Consider the following 17,835-nt stretch of genomic DNA (forward strand, 5'->3'; position numbering starts at 1 on the left):
TCTACATCACATACACACGGCACTCTATCTGCTGCACTGAGCTCAATTACAGCTCAATGCTGATTATTATTATACTCCTGCTGAGTGCTGGATCTCTGCAGCTCCTCTGAATTACCGTCCTGGCTGCTTTTCTGACTATTGCTCTTCTTGCCCAGTCTTTAAGTTTGGGTGAACAATTGTTTTATTTTCCGTTTTTGAATGAGGGATCAAACACGGCTCTGAGATGTTCAAAGCTTCCGATATTGGTTTAATCCATTACTTTAATCTTCACTATGTCTGCCATCTTTCTCAGTCTTCATCATGCTGTTTCTTCTCCCAACAAACCTCTGAGGTTTGCCAATTAGGTGACTTCTCCATTCTATTTAGGAGTATCAAAATAAAGGGGTCTAACTACAAATGCATGCCAGACTTTTCACATTTTTGTTTGTAAAATAAAGTTGAAAATCAAGTTTAGTTGTCCTTCCACCTATTATGCTCTACTTATTGTTGATCAATTACATAAAATCCTAATAAAATACATAAAAGTTTCAGGTTGCAATGGGAGAAAATGTGAAAAACTTCAACATCTAAGAATACTTTTGGTATTAAGAGCGTTTCTTAGGTAAAGTTATGGCCAAGGTTGCCTAATTTTCAGTGTCCCTCTTTCTCCACATTTCCTCTGTGCTCTGCAGGGAGTGATCGACACGGCTCAGACCTTGTGTGATGTGGCGTCCCGCGGCCACGAGCAGAAAGGTCTCCCGGGAGCAGTGGGGGGCGTTCTGCGTCAGATCCCGCCCACCGTAGTCCGACCCCTGATTTTGGCCTCCGAGGCGACCTCCAACGTGCTCGGAGGCATGCGGAACCAGATCAAACCCGACGCACGCAAGGAGGACTTCCTCAAGTGGCGCACGGAGGACGCACAAGAATGAGGACGGGGTGTCTGCGAATGAATGTGGGTGACCATAAAGTGGGGAAGCTGTGGGAACCCTGATGTTGAATGTGGGACTTGCATGTTCGTATGTGTGCGTGGAGTGTTGTTCTACAATGCAAAAACTACGCAAAGACTAACTGCTACTGCAGCCACTGACACAAAGAGTTTTACATACATGTAACCACAGCTAATTCTTCTGCTGCTCTTCCTATCTGTCCCCCTCAGTCTGAAGATCGTTCTTTCAGTCTCTGTAAAAACATATCGCTGTTTCTATCGTGGCTGGCTTTGATTTCAACCCAACCAGGAGCAGGAAGGATTCGAACGAGACGCAGGTTGTGGACACTTCATGTCCTGCTAAATGTGCTGCTTTGAACCAATTTTAGTTTAGTTTAAAGCCATGACTGTGAGCAGGAGTTCACACTTTCTCTAGCGGCACAGCAGTTTGCAGCAGGAAATCAATGATCCTGAAGCACAATAAGAATGAAAATCATAAAGTTATTTTAATTCACACGTTGGTGAATGGTTTTCATCTTGAATCATTGGTTTGGTTTTGATCTCGCTATGCACCTGCTCCTCTCAGCGCTGTTCATTTGTGCCATAAACCTTCCAGAGTGACCTTTTAACTAGTCTGTGCTGCCTTCCTCAGACCTGTACCCTCCTTACGTGACTGAATAGAAACCCATTGAGCCTCTAAATCCTGTAGCATACTGGACTTCATGAAAGTAGTTGTTTCTACAGACCGATGCCAGTGGGTGGCTCTCCTTCCTGCTTCTGTTTTCCATAAACAGTTCTGGTGTCTGAATGAACCCAGACTGACTCTGTCAACATCCTTAGATGCCTTCCTATATGTTTTTTTAATGTGTTACTATTTGTTTTGTGTTTATGTTGAAGCATAGGTATTGTTTTACTCGTTTCATAATGAGTGTTGGGAGGATTTAAATCTGATGATAATGGAGGAAGGAACTTAGGAGTTTAACATTTTTATCTTTGTTTTAGTTTTATTGAGTGTGGGATTATTTGTGTGAATGTGAGGGTGTGTGTGAGTCGAGGATGTTGACAGGTTTATGCTTGTTACACTACTTGTGTGTAATTACTATTTACTATCAAAGTGTATGAATGACCTGTATAATACACAAACAAGTATACAAATTAATACAAAAATAAAAAATAACATAAAAACTGATCATGTATGTTTTATTTTTTGCTGTTAATACACCTTGTTTTTAATTTTATGTTTTTGTTTTTTTGTACTTTTGTTCCCCTGTCTTCTGATGCAAATATTTGTCTCGCATCCCAAGCTCTAATATCCCCCTCTCAAACCCCTGTAACACAAAATCAACAACTTAAACAACAAATCTAAAAACACGATTACCAAAGTTCAGCAAGTAAGTTTTTATTTATGTCTCCTACACTGAGGCTATCTAAAACATTTCCCAGAAGCTAACAATGATGTGCAATGGATGAGATACTGTATGATAAAGAAAAGTATTCCCTAGCATGATACTGCCTCCACCATGTTTCACTGTGTGGATGATGTTTTCTGCCACTCATAGCGTTTCACACGTAGGCCAAAAAGTTCAATTTGATCTCTGATTTCACCAGAGCACTTCCTGCCACATGTGTCCCTTACATGGCTTGTTCTAATCTTCACGGTTTCCTTCAGCAATGGCTTTCTTCTGGGAGGTCTTCCATTAAAGCCAGATATGTGGAGCCCATGATATTAATAGTTTTCCTGCCAACAAATTCTCTCACCTGAGCTGTAGTGGGGAAAATAATACGTATAGTTATTACATTAAATGTGAATGAAATATCAATCTTAATTTTAGGTGTGTCCAGATGTTTTCTTACAGGATGAATGGTGGAATTTGGGGAAAATGGTTTTCATACAGATGCAGACTTCTTACTGTAGCCTTTAAAATCAAAATACTGGTGTTATCAGGGCAGATAGACATCTTTATACTGTTGAAGAAAACAGCTCATAATTTATGGTTAAGCAATATGAGGCAGGCAAAATTTCTTTTTTTTCAATTGGTTTGGATCAGCTGTTTTTCTTCAAAGTGTGGCTTCTTTTTCACAAATTTTTGATCCAGTGTTTAGCAAGTTTCAGATATAATGCCTTGCAAAAGCATTCATAACCGTTTAACTTTTTTTGATAAGATATCAACTTTATTGTAACCCTGGTTGTATGCTTAGGGTTGTTGTCCTGCAGGAAGGTGAACCTCAACCTCAAGCAGGTTTTTTTGGCTCCATCTGTCTTCCTATCCACTAACCAGTTTCCCTGCTCCTGCTAAAGACAAGCATCCCCACAGCATGATGCTTCCAGCACTATGTTTGACTGTTGTGATGGATTAAGAGTGATGTGATGTGAAATTTTACTTTTTAGTCACATGTAGCATTTCCTCCACATGTTTTATTTGTGTCCCCTGCATGGCCTATAGAAACTGGACTTCTGGTTTTCTCCTTGTCACTGAAAGCCCTGATATGGTTCTAATGTAACAAAATTTGAAAAAGAGCAAGAAATATGAATACATGGAAGTCACTGTAAATGTTTCTTTTTTCTTAATTGTAAAGCCACCTACTCTTACACAAATATCAATCAGGTATAAAAAGGCTGCTAACTTCAAAGGTTTCTTCAAGCAACAGATCTTAGATTTAACAAATAACACATTTTAGATTGGATTATTTAGGAACTTTTTACTCTTACAAAAAATGTTGCTAAATTTTATTTCTAATAGCTGAATTCACATGTTTTGTGTCACTTTTTTTTAATATACCAAAGATAAAAGAGTTTGACAACCAAAATATTTTTGTTTAGTAGTTGGAGGTTATCTGTTAATTCTTGACTGAAGAGAAGATGAGTAGGAAAAGAAGCCAAAAGGAAAGGTCCAAAGAAAAACTGTGAACGACAATCAGAAAGCCTGGAGAACTACAGATTGAGTTACGTTTAAAAGATTATGAGAAAGTCTGACCCATGTGAACTGTAGGATGAAGACATTACTCCTACTTGTACTTGTTGTCTTCCGCTTTATCCGGGACCGGGTCGCAGAGACACCCAGACGTCCCTCTCCCTAGACACCTCCTCCAGCTCCTCCGGGGGGAGCCCAAGGCGTTCCCAGGCCAGCCGAGAGACATAATCCCTTCAGCGTGTCCTGGGCATCCAGGAGGCATCCGGTATAGATGCCCGAGCCACCTCAACTTGCTCCTCTCGATGTGGAGGAGCAGCGGCTCTACTCCGAGCCCCTCCCGGATGGCCGAACTCCTCACCCTATCTCTAAGGGAGTGCCCGGCCACCCTACGGAGGAAGCTCGTTTCAGCTGCTTGTATCCAGGATGTCGTTCTTTCGGTCATGACCCAAAGTTCAAGGCCATAGGTGAGGGTAGGAACTCGTGAACAAGACCCCGAGATACTTAAACTCCTCCACTTGAGGCAGGAACTCACCTCCAACCTGAAGAGGACAAGCCACCCTTTTCCGGTCAAGAACCATGACCTCGGACTTGGAGGAGCTGATCCTCATCCCAGCCGCTTCACACTCGGCTGCGAACCGCCCCAGCGCATGCTGTAGGTCTTGGCTAGAGGGGGCCAGCAGGACCACGCCATCTGCAAAAAGAAGAGACGAAATCCATCGGTCCCTAAACCAGACCCCCTCCGGCCCTTGGCAGCGTCTAGTAATCATGTCCATTAAAGTTATGAACAGGACCGGTGACAAAGGGCAGCCCTGCCGGAGTCCAACATGCACCGGGAACAGGTCCGACTTAGTGCCGGCAATGCGGACCAAACCCCTGCTCCACTTGTACAGAGACTGGATGGCTCCTAATCAAGGGCTTCCGACTCTGTACTCCTGGAGCACCCCCCACAGGGTATCACGAGGGACACAGTTGAATGCTTTCTCCAGGTCCACAAAACATATGTGGAACAGTTGGGCAAACTCCCATGAACCCTTGAGCACCCTGTAGAGGGTATAGAGCTGGTCCAGTGTTCCACGGCCGGGACGAAAACCACACTGCTCCTCCTGAAGCCGAGGTTCAACTATCGGCCGTACTCTCCTCTCCAATACCCTAACGTAGGCCTTACCAGGGAGGCTGAGGAGTGTGATCCCCCTGTAGTTGGAACACACCCTCCGGTCACCCTTCTTATGAAGGGGGACCACCACCCCAGTCTGCCAGTCCAGAGGCACTGTCAGCCGCCTCAGGAGTCCCACAAGCCAACCACAGCCGATAGGACTCCTTCTTCAACTTGACAGCATCCCTTACTGCCAGTGTCCACCACCGGGTTCGGGGATTGCTGCCGCGACAGACACCGCAGACCTTATAGCTGCGGCTACGGGCAGCAGCATCGACAATAGATGTGGAGAACATTGTCCACTCGGACTATATGTCTCCAACATCCCCCGGAATCTGGTCAAAGCTCTCCCAGAGGTGGGAGCTGAATACATCCCTGGCCGAGGGCTCTGCCAGACGTTCCCAGCAAACCCTCACTATGCATTGGGCCTGACAAGTCTATCCTGCTTTCTCCTCTTCTAGTGGATCCAACTCACCACCAGGTGGTGATCAGTGGACAGCTCAGCCCTCTCTTCACCCGAGTGTCCAAAACATGCGGCCGAAGGTCTGACGATACGACAACAAAGTCGATCATCGACCTCCTGCCTAGGGTGTCCTGGTGCCAAGTGCATTGATGAACACCCTTATGCTTGAACATGGTGTTCATTATGGACAATCCGTGACTAGCACAGAAGTCCAATAACAAAACACCACTCGGATTCAGATCGGGAGGCCATTCCTCCCGATCATGCCTCTCCAGGTGTCACTGACATTTCCCACGTGGGCGTTGAAGTCCCCCAGCAGAATAATGGAGTCCCCGGGAGGGGCACTATCCAGCAACCATGACAGGGACACCAAGAAGGCCGGGTATACCGGAGAGGAGATGGATTCCAGAACCCACGCTGTGCATGGAGGTGAGCCCGACTATTTCTAGTCGATTTCTTTCGACCTCCCGCACAAGCTCAGGCTCCTTCTCCCCCAGCGAGGTGACATTCCACGTCCCTAGACCCAGCCTAACCATCTGGGGATCGGGCCGCCGAGGTCTCCACCTTCGTCTGCCGCCCAATCCTCTTTCCACCGGTCCCTCACGATACCTCCTACAGGTGGTGGGCCCACTGGGGGATGGCCTCGCGTCTCTCGTTCGGGCTTGACCCGGCCATGTCCCGTGAGGAGCAACCCAGCCACCAGGCGCTCTCCGACGAGTCCTGACTCCAGGCCTGGCTCCAGGGTGGGACCCCGGCCCCGCCGTACCGGGCGACGTCACGTGACTCGATGTTTTGGTCCTCATGAGGGTGTCTTGAACCGCTCTTTGTCTGATCCGTCACCTAGAGCCTCTTTGCCATGGAAGACCCTACCAGGGGCATTTAAGTCCCAGACAACATAGCCTCTAAGATCATTCGAGCACTCAAACCCCTCCACTACGTTAAGGTTGCAGTTCAAGGTGGTTTAACGCATCCTTAATGAAGACATTAAGGATGCGGTAAACTCTTTGCACAGTGGGACTACCTTCATTTTGTGCTCCACTTGTGTCCACTGGAGACAAAAAATGCTCCCTTAATGCCAATATTAACTTTCTTTCTCAATATACATAACAAATACCCAGGATTGTCAAAGGTTTTAATTCCTCAGGTGCAAGTATTAAAGGTTAAAGTGTTTCCCGTTTTAAGTAAAGTAAAAAATGTTCTTCCAATTTTGAAAAATTGGAAGATTTTTTATTTTTGTGAAAAGTCATCCAAAATATTTGTTTTTTTCCATCCCTGATATGAAAATTGGTAGATTTACAATTCATGAAAAACTATCTTCCTAGTGGAAAACAGCAAAACATGAAATTATGAAGACATTTGAACCTCGGATAACAAAAAATGTTTAAACAGAGAGCCTTTAAAGATGGGTTTTTTTATCCATTTAAATGGGAATCAGTGCCACAAAAATATGTTCAGGCGACACAGATTGCTTTAAGTTTAAAAAGCATATGAAATACATGAAGAAACAAAAACATGAAAAACACAATTCACCCCAACATACACAAACTGGACAAATCGTGTTTTTGTTTTGTTTTTTACGTCAAAACAGCAAATGTTTCGCATAAATAAATTAAGAAAAATGTACGGAACTCCAGGTGGGATAAAACATTGCAGAATACTAAGACTGTACATAGAACAACCTTTACTAATTTGAATACAGCTTAATAAAAAGATTAGGTACCATCACGGAACTAACTGTCCCTGAGTCAGAGACCCTCAGGAGCCATTAAGGTGGTGCAACAGCAGCTCTACTGGTACGCATGTTAATGCCTCAGCGGGATATTGGACAACAAACTGCCTCTGTGTGGCTTATTTGGCTCCTGCTTTCTGTCATTTTTCAAACGTCTGTTGGTAAACATGAAGCTGCTCACGCACAACATGTTGACGTCGCACGTGAAGGGAGTAACCAAGGGATACCCGCTGCTCATCAAGGTAAACCGCTAACTGCCGCCTAGCAGCTAGGCTAATGCTAACACCGAGTTGCTTGCTATTCTGAGTCACAGTTGATTTTATTTTCAGTGATAACGCTTGTAAGGTTTTATATAATGCTCTGGGTACTCCTCTGCTTAAGCTGATTTTCAGACAACAACACAACACGTTTTAGCAAGTAAAGTGACCTACAGAATGACGACGGTGTCGCAAATTGTAGCCCTGTTGTAGAAGAAAAATAAAATAAACATTTTTGCCCCCTGGTAGTTTTTCTCGGCTGTTTTGTCACATTTAAATATTTCAGATCACCAAGCATATTTTAACATCAGACAAGTAAATCCAGAATCCAGTTTTTAAACGAGGATGTCTTGTGTTAAAGAAACCATCCCACTACCGCCACCATGTTTGACTGATGGTTATTATGGAGAGCCGTTTCATTCAAAAATAAATAAATAAATACTGCTATTGATAAATTATTAATAAATATTCCATGAAATAAATAAATAAATATCCCCATGAAATAAAACAAAATAATTATGTTAGAATATATTTTAATCTTATTTCATTCATTTCAAGATTTATTTAATTTACTTAAATATTTATTAATTTATTTATTTCATAATGCAGTTTTATTTTGTGACACTTTTATTTTGTAAAGCTACTTTACATATTTCAGTGACTTTTACTTTTTAAACCCGTTTTTCATTTTAAGGTCTTTTTTGTGGAAACCAATGCTGATTATCGGCAAAAGGGATGTCATTATTGTTATAGGCTGTTACTTTTAAACGATGATGTCTTTATTGGTTTTTATTTAATAAACAGCGTTAGACCCATAACATAAGGTGGCTGTATTTACTTGGATGGAAAATAAATATCACTATGTGTGTGTATGACGTGATGAAAGGATGACGAAGACTTATTGCACACACATCTTTCACAAAAACAGCGGCAACCGCCGTGGCAGGCTTCTACGGCCGGTCTGGCACCTTCTGGCATCCTCGCAGAATCCCCTGGGTCCCTCCGGCATGCTGTCTTCTGCCAGCCACAGCCACGAATTGAGCTCGGCCCGGCCCGGCTGTCCCAGCGCCGCCCCACAAATAAAACTCCGCCCCCTCATTTGGATATAAGAAGATGAAATAAAAAGAGCTTAAAATGAAAAATGGGTTTAAAAAGTAAAAGTCACTGAAATATGTAAAGCAGCTTTACAAAATAAAAGTGTCACAAAATAAAACTGCATTATGAAATAAATAAATAAATCTTTAAGTAAATTAGATAAATCTTTAAATAAAATAAGATGAACATTTCTTTTAACATTATTATTTTGTTTTATTTCATGGAATATTTATTAATAATTTATCAATACCAGTATTTATTTAATTTTGAATGAAACGGCTCTCCATAGGTTAGTGTTCTCTGAAATGCTTTTTACCAAAGGTGTAACAGGACGCACATCTACCTGAAAGTTAATTTCTTTTGTCTTGTTGGTCCTCAGAATATTTTTCCCAACAGTCTTGAGGATCATCTAGATGTTTTTTGGCAAATCTAAGACGCTTGTCTCTTTCTTATTGTTGAATCATGGACTGAGGCAAGTGAGCCCTGCAGAGCTTCAGATGCTGTTCTGGGTTCCTTTGTGACCTCCTGGATGAGTCATCGGTGCCATCCTGGAGGGATTTTGGTGGGCCAGCCACTCTTGGCGCCACTGATCCATACTTTCTTAATTTGTGAATAATTGCTCCAACTGTGGTCAACCAAATCCCAAACCCTTTGAAATAGCTTTGTGACCCTTTCCAGATTGATAGACATCAAAAAACTGTTTATCATCAAATTTCTTCAGATCAGAAGGTGATGTGATGCTTTTGAGATCTTTTAGCCTACTTTATGTTTCCAGACATGTTCTATTAGTTGATCAGAGACCCTGAAAGTCCAAACTGACAGCCTACTTTTTGTGAACGCTGTGATCTTTTTGCAGGCCACTGAGGTGAAGGTCAATGAGGTGGAGTTCAACCCTAAGTTTGTCTGCCGGATGATCCCCAAACTGGAGTGGAGCACTCTGGTCCAGGCTGCAGACCAGGTTAGTCAGAGATCATCAGTGTTCTTCCAAACCTGAAAGTCCGCCCCGCAGAGCAGAGATGTAAAATTACGGCTTAAAGTAGGGATGCACCGATATGAGAGCGTGGGCTGATATTGATAATAATATTGCCATTAAGGTCGATAACTGATATTTGCCAATATTGTATATATTTCCCTACCCATTCAACACCGTGATAAAATGACCACACCACTGATATTGCTTCTCTGCTTCACAATCTCACAGTCCTTTGCTGCATCGCTGTCACATGCCCAAACAAACACCATTGGCCAACCCCCTTTCCTCCCCCTCCAGAAACAAACAAACAGCAACAAGATGGAAATAAACATTGGTTGTTAATATCGGCCTGATACTGACATGTTAAAAAAATGACTAACACTGGCCGATACTGACATTAATGGCGACATATTGTCTATGCTTAAAGTATGCAGGTATATCACAGCTTCCCAGAGCGAACGTTTGTGACATTGTGGTGGTTTTTCCCTCCACAGCTGGGTCATCGAGAGGAGCTGCCAGGTGAGCTGGTACCAGACTACGAGAAAAACGGAGACTTCCTGAAGAAAGTTCACCGAGTACTGCTGGAGGTAAAGATCTCACCGACTTCACTGCCCACAGCTGCAGCGCTACTTACTGCAGAGTAAATAATAATGGGAATGTATTGGGTTGCTCTGGATTGGAGCTTTGTTGTTGTATTTTACTGGTGCTGGGGCTCTCTTAGCACCAGTTCTTTGAGATAGCGAAAGCTATGGCTCTGTCCCAAATTAAACTGGTTCTAGCTCAGCACCTACTCCTGGCTGGGCCAGACGGGAGAACCGCTTTTATCAAGAGCTGGAGACGGGGTAATCAAGGCCCACAACCAATCAAAACCCCGGAGTTAGTTTAGCTTTTGATCCGTCTAATTTACGACAAAAATAATAAAACGCTGAACTTTAAGATTAATACAAGTTGGTTTTACTTTGGAATAATATTAGCTAGAAGTCTCTGACCTTTTTGCTGTTTAGTTTGACATCACACTTCATAAAGTTCAGTGTACCACATAAAGATGTTTTTAACGAAGCTACTCTCCACTAAATTCATAAAAATCATTTTCATCTCTTCTTAAACACTGCTGGTCCTTTAATAACTTTAGATAGGGTTAGTAGAACCTGCTTCAGACATTGCTTAACCCCTGTTTGCAGTTCTGCTGGTACCGATCAGGACCAGGAATCACCACAGGTGGTTTAAAACAGCGCCTCAAAGTGAAACCGATGATAGCAGGACATCATTTTGAAAATAAACTGAGATTAATACTGATTTTTGTTGTCAAACTGTTTACCTGAGCTGTGATCTTACAGGAACAAACATTTACTGGATGAAACATTTAGTGACGTTATAAAGTGGCTCTAAACCAGCTCGCCGGTGGTGAAAAACCAAACCAGTTCTTTTTATAGAACCAGTTAACCACTGGTTCTTGCACCAGCCCTGGTTATGTACTGGAATGCCTTTGGTGTCGGGGCTCAGCAATTTTACAACCTGAAGAGTCATTTTTTCCCCTTGGTTCAGATAAATAAAATTTCTAAAGGGCCGCAAAACCTACATGGCCATTGGAGAAAATGACATCAGCTTTTAGAAATATATGGAAGAGGACATTTGTTTTGATTTCTAAAGGACTACCATTTTATTTCAATGTTCAGGTTTTCAAATACAGGAAAACGTCAACAAAACACAAGTTTTACAAAAAGAAAATACAATTTCTGCTAATTTATGAAAGATTATGTCATGAAACACATTTTCTTTGTGAAATCATTAGTTTTTGCAAAAAATAAATAAAAATACAGACAGAAATGGCAAAAAACAAATATCTCATAAATATTTGCAACACGTGTCGTGAGTGCTGTGGTGGAAATACCATAAAATGATTAAATAAAAACATGTAGAAAAACAGCTAAAAGTAGCCTTTTTTTTAGCTAAACAATGCCCAATGCTTCAGCATTTTTGGCCAAAGTTACTAGGAGCCACTATGGGTCGTCTAAGGAGCCACTTGCAGCTCTGGAGCCACTGGTTGCAGACCCCTGCACTAAAAGAAACCTAATCAGCAGCACACAGAAATACATGATGAACTGTCGGTCCCAGAGAAATCCATTAAAAATGTTGTGTCCAATCAGTAGACTTACGTATAAAAATGAATCAGTTAAGCAACACAATATCCTAAATATTATGAATATTAATACGTTTTAGTGAGAAAACATAAAAATGTTTCAGTAAAGCTAAACATTGAATGTTTTTATAAAACTATGGTTAAAAATCTAACTCTGTCATTAAAAAATGATAAGATAAAGTAGCACAAACTTTTTACATGAGAGTAAAAAAGTATATTTTATTTTGTAAGTATGTTATTAAGATCTGGACCTAAAGTTGTTCCTGCATTTCAACTATCCTGACCAGCTATCCTTTTATAGTGCGACATTTTAGTCTCAAAGCATTACAAACAACCTTGTCTCTGCGTGTCTGTTGCAGGTGGAGGTGATAGAGGGATGTCTGCAGTGTCCTGAATCGGGTCGAGAGTTCCCGATCTCCAAAGGAATCCCCAACATGCTGTTGAACGAAGACGAGGCGTAGACGAGGCCTCTCTGCGACAATCTCGATCCAAACCTTTACCCAGACGGGACTGTTCTGTTATTCAGAGAGGAGCTGGACTCTGGTTTGAGTTGGCTCTGTGAGAGAAAAGGCCGCATCCTTCGGTTGTTGTAGTTATGACATTTTAAACGGCTCCTGCTGCAAGCAGATGGAAAAGATTAGAAGAATAATGGATGGAAACGTTCCCTGAGAGTAACCCCCAGTGGTTTGATCTGTATTTATTTTTGTAACTGTTGCAGCTTTTTCTCTCTCAATAAACTGCTTCCTGACAGCTAAAATCATTCGGTTTTTGTGGAAAATATGGATTCACTTATATTACAGACGTGCTGGAGTGCAACCGCTGAGAGGCACTGCTCTGAACCCCATCTCGCCCTCTCTCAGGGTTGGATGACGTGGCAGTGGCTTGTCTATATTTGGCTTTAAGGAAAAAGAGGGAGAAAAAAGCAGGCAGGCAGGAAGTTGTTTTTAAAGAAGTCTGTTTTTTCCCCCCTCTCCTTAAAGCCACACATTACAGCTCTGTAACCCACACACACACGACACCCCACCTGGGCGGGATCCATGGATCTGAGGTGCCCCATAGTTTGTCACATCCTCCTAGACGCGCTGATAGACGGAGGCAAGGCCACACTGATAAATGAAGAGGCTTTCTGATGGTTTCTGGCCGTCTTTAGTTTGAAGCAGGAGTCAAGTCAGAACATGAGCTTGTTTGTTCAGGCAGCGTTATCATTTTTAGAAACTCTGCCAGGACAGACGATGAAAGGAAGGGTTGGCCTGACCAGAAGCCTTGAGGCTGCCTGAGTCTTTCCTACCTTTCCCTTCTTCTTACAGAAATTACAGGCCTCCGCCCGCAACTATAATAACAGCATAATGTGATGGCAGCAGAGCAGCAATAAACACCACCCCTGGCAGATTAATAGTCCTCCAGAAGTGCTGAGCTGTAATTAACAATGAGACTGAAGAAGAACAGACAGAAAAGAAAGGAGCTTGCCTCAGAGCGTGAAAAGCTGAAGATGAAAATGGATAGGCTGCCATTTGAGCAGTCTAATAAAACCAAGAGGAACCTCCTCAGCTGGCAGCATGAACAAGCTGAACCTGCAAATCACACCCAGGATCCGGTCCATGAATAATTTAAGGCTGGTTTATGTTGCAAGAGTAGATGTTTTGGCACACATTGGTGCCAATTTTCATCTCAGCAAAACAGGAAATGCCTTTTATTTGTCTTAGTGGTTGCAAATATCAGCTCAGGGGTCATATTTCATTAATGAGAACAAAAAAAAAGTCTTTAAAAATGGACCTAATACAGGTCCTTCTCAAAATATTAGCATATTGTGATAAAGTTCATTATTTTCCATAATGTAATGATGAAAATTTAACATTCATATATTTTAGATTCATTGCACACTAACTGAAATATTTCAGGTCTTTTATTGTCTTAATACGGATGATTGTGGCATACAGCTCATGAAAACCCAAAATTCCTATCTCACAATATTAGCATATTTCATCCGACCAATAAAAGAAAAGTGTTTTTAATACAAAAAACGTCAACCTTCAAATAATAATGTACAGTTATGCACTCAATACTTGGTCGGGAATCCTTTGGCAGAAATGACTGCTTCAATGCGGCGTGGCATGGAGGCAATCAGCCTGTGGCACTGCTGAGGTCTTATGGAGGCCCAGGATGCTTCGATAGCGGCCTTTAGCTCATCCAGAGTGTTGGGTCTTGAGTCTCTCAACGTTCTCTTCACAATATCCTACAGATTCTCTATGGGGTTCAGGTCAGGAGAGTTGGCAGGCCAATTGAGCACAGTGATACCATGGTCAGTAAACCATTTACCAGTAGTTTTGGCACTGTGAGCAGGTGCCAGGTCGTGCTGAAAAATTAAATCTTCATCTCCATAAAGCTTTTCAGCAGATGGAAGCATGAAGTGCTCCAAAATCTCCTGATAGCTAGCTGCATTGACCCTGCCCTTGATAAAACACAGTGGACCAACACCAGCAGCTGACACGGCACCCCAGACCATCACTGACTGTGGGTACTTGACACTGGACTTCTGGCATTTTGGCATTTCCTTCTCCCCAGTCTTCCTCCAGACTCTGGCACCTTGATTTCCGAATGACATGCAGAATTTGCTTTCATCCGAAAAAAGTACTTTGGACCACAACAGTCCAGTGCTGCTTCTCTGTAGCCCAGGTCAGACGCTTCTGCCGCTGTTTCTGGTTCAAAAGTGGCTTGACCTGGGGAATGTGGCACCTGTAGCCCATTTCCTGCACACGCCTGTGCACGATGGCTCTGGATGTTTCTACTCCAGACTCAGTCCACTGCTTCCGCAGGTCCCCCAAGGTCTGGAATCGGCCCTTCTCCACAATCTTCCTCAGGGTCCGGTCACCTCTTCTCGTTGTGCAGCGTTTTCTGCCACACTTTTTCCTTCCCATAGACTTCCCACTGAGGTGCCTTGATACAGCACTCTGGGAACAGCCTATTTGTTCAGAAATTTCTTTCTGTGTCTTACCCTCTTGCTTGAGGGTGTCAATAGTGGCCTTCTGGACAGCAGTCAGGTCGGCAGTCTTACCCATGATTGGGGTTTTGAGTGATGAACCAGGCTGGGAGTTTTAAAGGCCTCAGGAATCTTTTGCAGGTGTTTAGAGTTAACTCGTTGATTCAGATGATTAGGTTCATAGCTCGTTTAGAGACCCTTTTAATGATATGCTAATTTTGTGAGATAGGAATTTTGGGTTTTCATGAGCTGTATGCCAAAATCATCCGTATTAAGACAATAAAAGACCTGAAATATTTCAGTTAGTGTGCAATGAATCTAAAATATATGAATGTTAAATTTTCATCATGACATTATGGAAAATAATGAACTTTATCACAATATGCTAATATTTTGAGAAGGACCTGTATACTTTTAAAGTCTCAACTTCTTGCGAGGGAACATGCAACAAAAAAGATGCAGTTCAGAGGTGCTTTGAATTCCTGATAACTTATTTTGCCACACGACAACCACAAACTTTAATATATTTCTTCAGGATTTAATGTAAAATATGAACTTTGGTGTGCATTTGTATACAGCCCCCTTTACTCTGATGTCCATAAATAAAGTAGTTGCCTTCAGAAGTCAGCTAAGTGGTAAACATTCTGCGTGGATAACATCATCCCCACCAGAACCGTGAGATGCTTCCCCAATAACAAACCTTGGATCACCAGTGACCTGAAGGACCTGCCTAACAAGAAAAAAAGAGCCTTCAGAGAGGGAGACAGAGAATTATTGAGGATTATACAGAAGCAACTTAAGAGTGACAAAAAAAAACTACATAAGCATCACCCTGTGAGTGAAACGTGGTGGCAGCAGCATCATCCTGTGGAGATGCTTTTCTTCAGCTGTTGACAGGACAACTCCAAGAACCTGTCCTTTGTAGCAAAGAGGCAACAAGAAAGCCATGAAAATTCATTTAGTAGACAAAACAAACATTTGAAAAAGGTGTTCAGATCAGAGAAGATCAAAATTAAACGTGACTGAAAAATAACACTGCACATCACCCTAAACACACCAACCTCATGGAGATACATGGTGGAACCAGCATCATGTTGTGTTTTCTTGTGCAGGGACCAGGAAGCTGCTCAGACTTGACAGGAAGATGGATTGAGCTATGGAAACGCAGGAGGATCCTGGAAAACAACCTATTAGAGGATGCAAAACACTTGAGAGTGGAACAGAGCTTTACCTTCCAATAGGAGAACAATAATATGAAGCCTGAACTACTGTGGAGAGGTTTAGATCAGTGGTTCTCAATCCTTGTCCTCAGGATTCCCTGTCCCTTATGTTTAAGTTGTGTCTCTACCCCAGCAGACCCTGATTCAAATGAATCCTCAGCATGTCATCAAGTACTGCAGAAACCTGTTAATCACCCAATTTATTAAGTCAGGTGTTTGGCTGCAGGGGAGCATCTAAAGCATGCAGGATAGTGGTTCTGAGGACAGGGATTGAAAAACACTGGCTTAGATCAAAGCTTATTCAAGTGCTAATCTGGCTCCCTTAAAGCACAGACCCAATTTCTGAGTGAACTTGAAAAACTTAACAGAAACATTTGTAAGAGCGACATTCCTATTCGTAATTGGAAAGGTAGAGTTTTCTCGCCAATCCCAACCTAAAAATCCAATATGGTGGCCATGTAAAAGTAGTAGCTAAAGTACAAATTTATTTGTTCTTCTGACACTCTGTATCTTGTTAAACTGTTCACATACGCAGTACCATACAGCCTCATTTTATTATTAATATGCAATTTGTTAGTCTGGTCACTGATCATAACAATTAGTCAACCCAAATAGTTTTCAAACTTTTGACCTGAAAGTACTTGATGATGTGTTGGTTGCTGCTGTTCTCAAATCCAAGTTTCCACTTCAGAGGTTAATGGAAACACAGCAAAGCACCCAACAGCTGTCGTTTTGTGGTTCACTGTTCTCTCTTCATGCTGGACAATCTGTACTGTTTTCTTAGCTCCTCTGTTGGCTGTTGGTGCATGTTAGTGCTACACCTTAGGTAATTTGTTTGTGTTCACTGTATTAGTGAAATATTTTAATAATCAAGCCTTTATTTCTTGTAATTTTGATTATTATGGCATACAGATAATGAAAACCCAAACATCCTTTGGTGTTTGCAGCAAGATGCTGAATATCTTCTATAGGTCTGTTGTGGAGAGTCTGATCTCTCCTGTAATCATCTGCTGGGGAAGCAGCATCAGAGCCAGGGACTTAAAAAAGCTCAACAAACTGATAAAGGCTGGCTATGTTCTGGGGACTCCTCTGGGACCTCTGGAGTTTATTGTGGAAAGACGGATTCTTCATAAAATGAACATTATGGAGAACCCTGAGCATCATCTTCATGAGACTGTCCTACAACAACAGAGTGTCTTCAGTCAGAGGCTTCTTCAGATCTGCTGTAAGACGGAGCGCTACAGGAGATCCTTCCTGCCCACAGCCATCAGCATCTACAACGGCTCTTTGAGGAAACCTTCATAATGAGCTACAACAACATTTAATTTCCCTTTGGGATTAATAAAGTATTTTTGAATTGAATTGAATTCAGTGTATCAGGAAACTAGAATATAGTGAAAGTTATGGCATATTCATAAAGAGTTGAGTGGAAGGAAAAATGTGGTAGGAAAAGGTGCACTAGCAACAGGGATAACCGCAGTCTTGAGAGAATTGTCAAGCAAAACCTATTGAAGAATTCAGGGGAGCTTCGCAAGGAATTGACTGAGGCTGGAGTCATCGCATCAAGAACCACTACGCACAGATGAATCCTACACATGGGCTACAAATGTTGCATTCCTTCTGTCAAGCCACTCCTGAACCAGAGTCTGGGCTGTTGCTCAGTGGTCCAAATACCTCTTTTCAGATGAAAGTGAAGTTTGCATTTTATTTGGATGATTGGGAGTGCCATGTCATCTGCTGGTATTGGTCCACTTGGTTTTCTCAGGTCCAGAGTCACTGCAGCCATCTTCCAGGAAATTTTAGACCTGACCAATCAAAATATTTTTTATTGATCTTATGTATCAAGTTTTCGGAGACACTGAAATTTTATCATCTGTAAGCTATAATCATTACAGTTATAAGAACTAAAGGCTTGAAATTTCAAACTTTATGTGTAATCTATGTAATTTACGAGTTTCACTTTCTGAAATGAGTCACAAAAAGTATTTAACCTTGTCACGATGTTCTATTGA

At 42.1% G+C, this 17,835-nt stretch overlaps 2 protein-coding genes and 1 long non-coding RNA gene across 3 annotated transcripts in view; 2 read left to right on the forward strand and 1 right to left on the reverse strand.

The window, feature by feature from the left end:
- The window catches only part of atg2a (autophagy related 2A), a 41,061-nt gene extending 38,968 nt beyond the window's left edge, over positions 1-2,093 (forward strand). The window contains exon 42 of the mRNA XM_047354103.1: positions 672-2,093. Within this exon, the coding sequence (XP_047210059.1) occupies positions 672-908 (237 nt within the window). The 3' untranslated portion in view covers positions 909-2,093. The remainder of the gene's footprint in view (positions 1-671) is intronic.
- On the reverse strand, positions 1,882-7,244 carry LOC124860645. The gene is made up of 2 exons (XR_007036406.1): positions 7,153-7,244; positions 1,882-2,820 (listed from the first exon to the last, which is right to left on the reverse strand). It is a non-coding gene; the product is annotated as an uncharacterized LOC124860645 (long non-coding RNA).
- trmt112 (tRNA methyltransferase activator subunit 11-2) lies at positions 7,184-12,386 on the forward strand. The gene is made up of 4 exons (XM_047354107.1): positions 7,184-7,403; positions 9,370-9,471; positions 9,981-10,073; positions 11,986-12,386. Exons 1-4 carry the CDS (start codon positions 7,329-7,331, stop codon positions 12,085-12,087), a joined length of 372 nt encoding a protein of 123 aa, XP_047210063.1. The 5' UTR covers positions 7,184-7,328; the 3' UTR covers positions 12,088-12,386.
- The last annotated feature ends 5,449 nt before the right edge of the window (positions 12,387-17,835 follow it).

The sequence above is a fragment of the Girardinichthys multiradiatus genome, chromosome 23 (genome assembly GCF_021462225.1).
Source record: "Girardinichthys multiradiatus isolate DD_20200921_A chromosome 23, DD_fGirMul_XY1, whole genome shotgun sequence".
NCBI classification, from domain to species: domain Eukaryota; kingdom Metazoa; phylum Chordata; class Actinopteri; order Cyprinodontiformes; family Goodeidae; genus Girardinichthys; species Girardinichthys multiradiatus.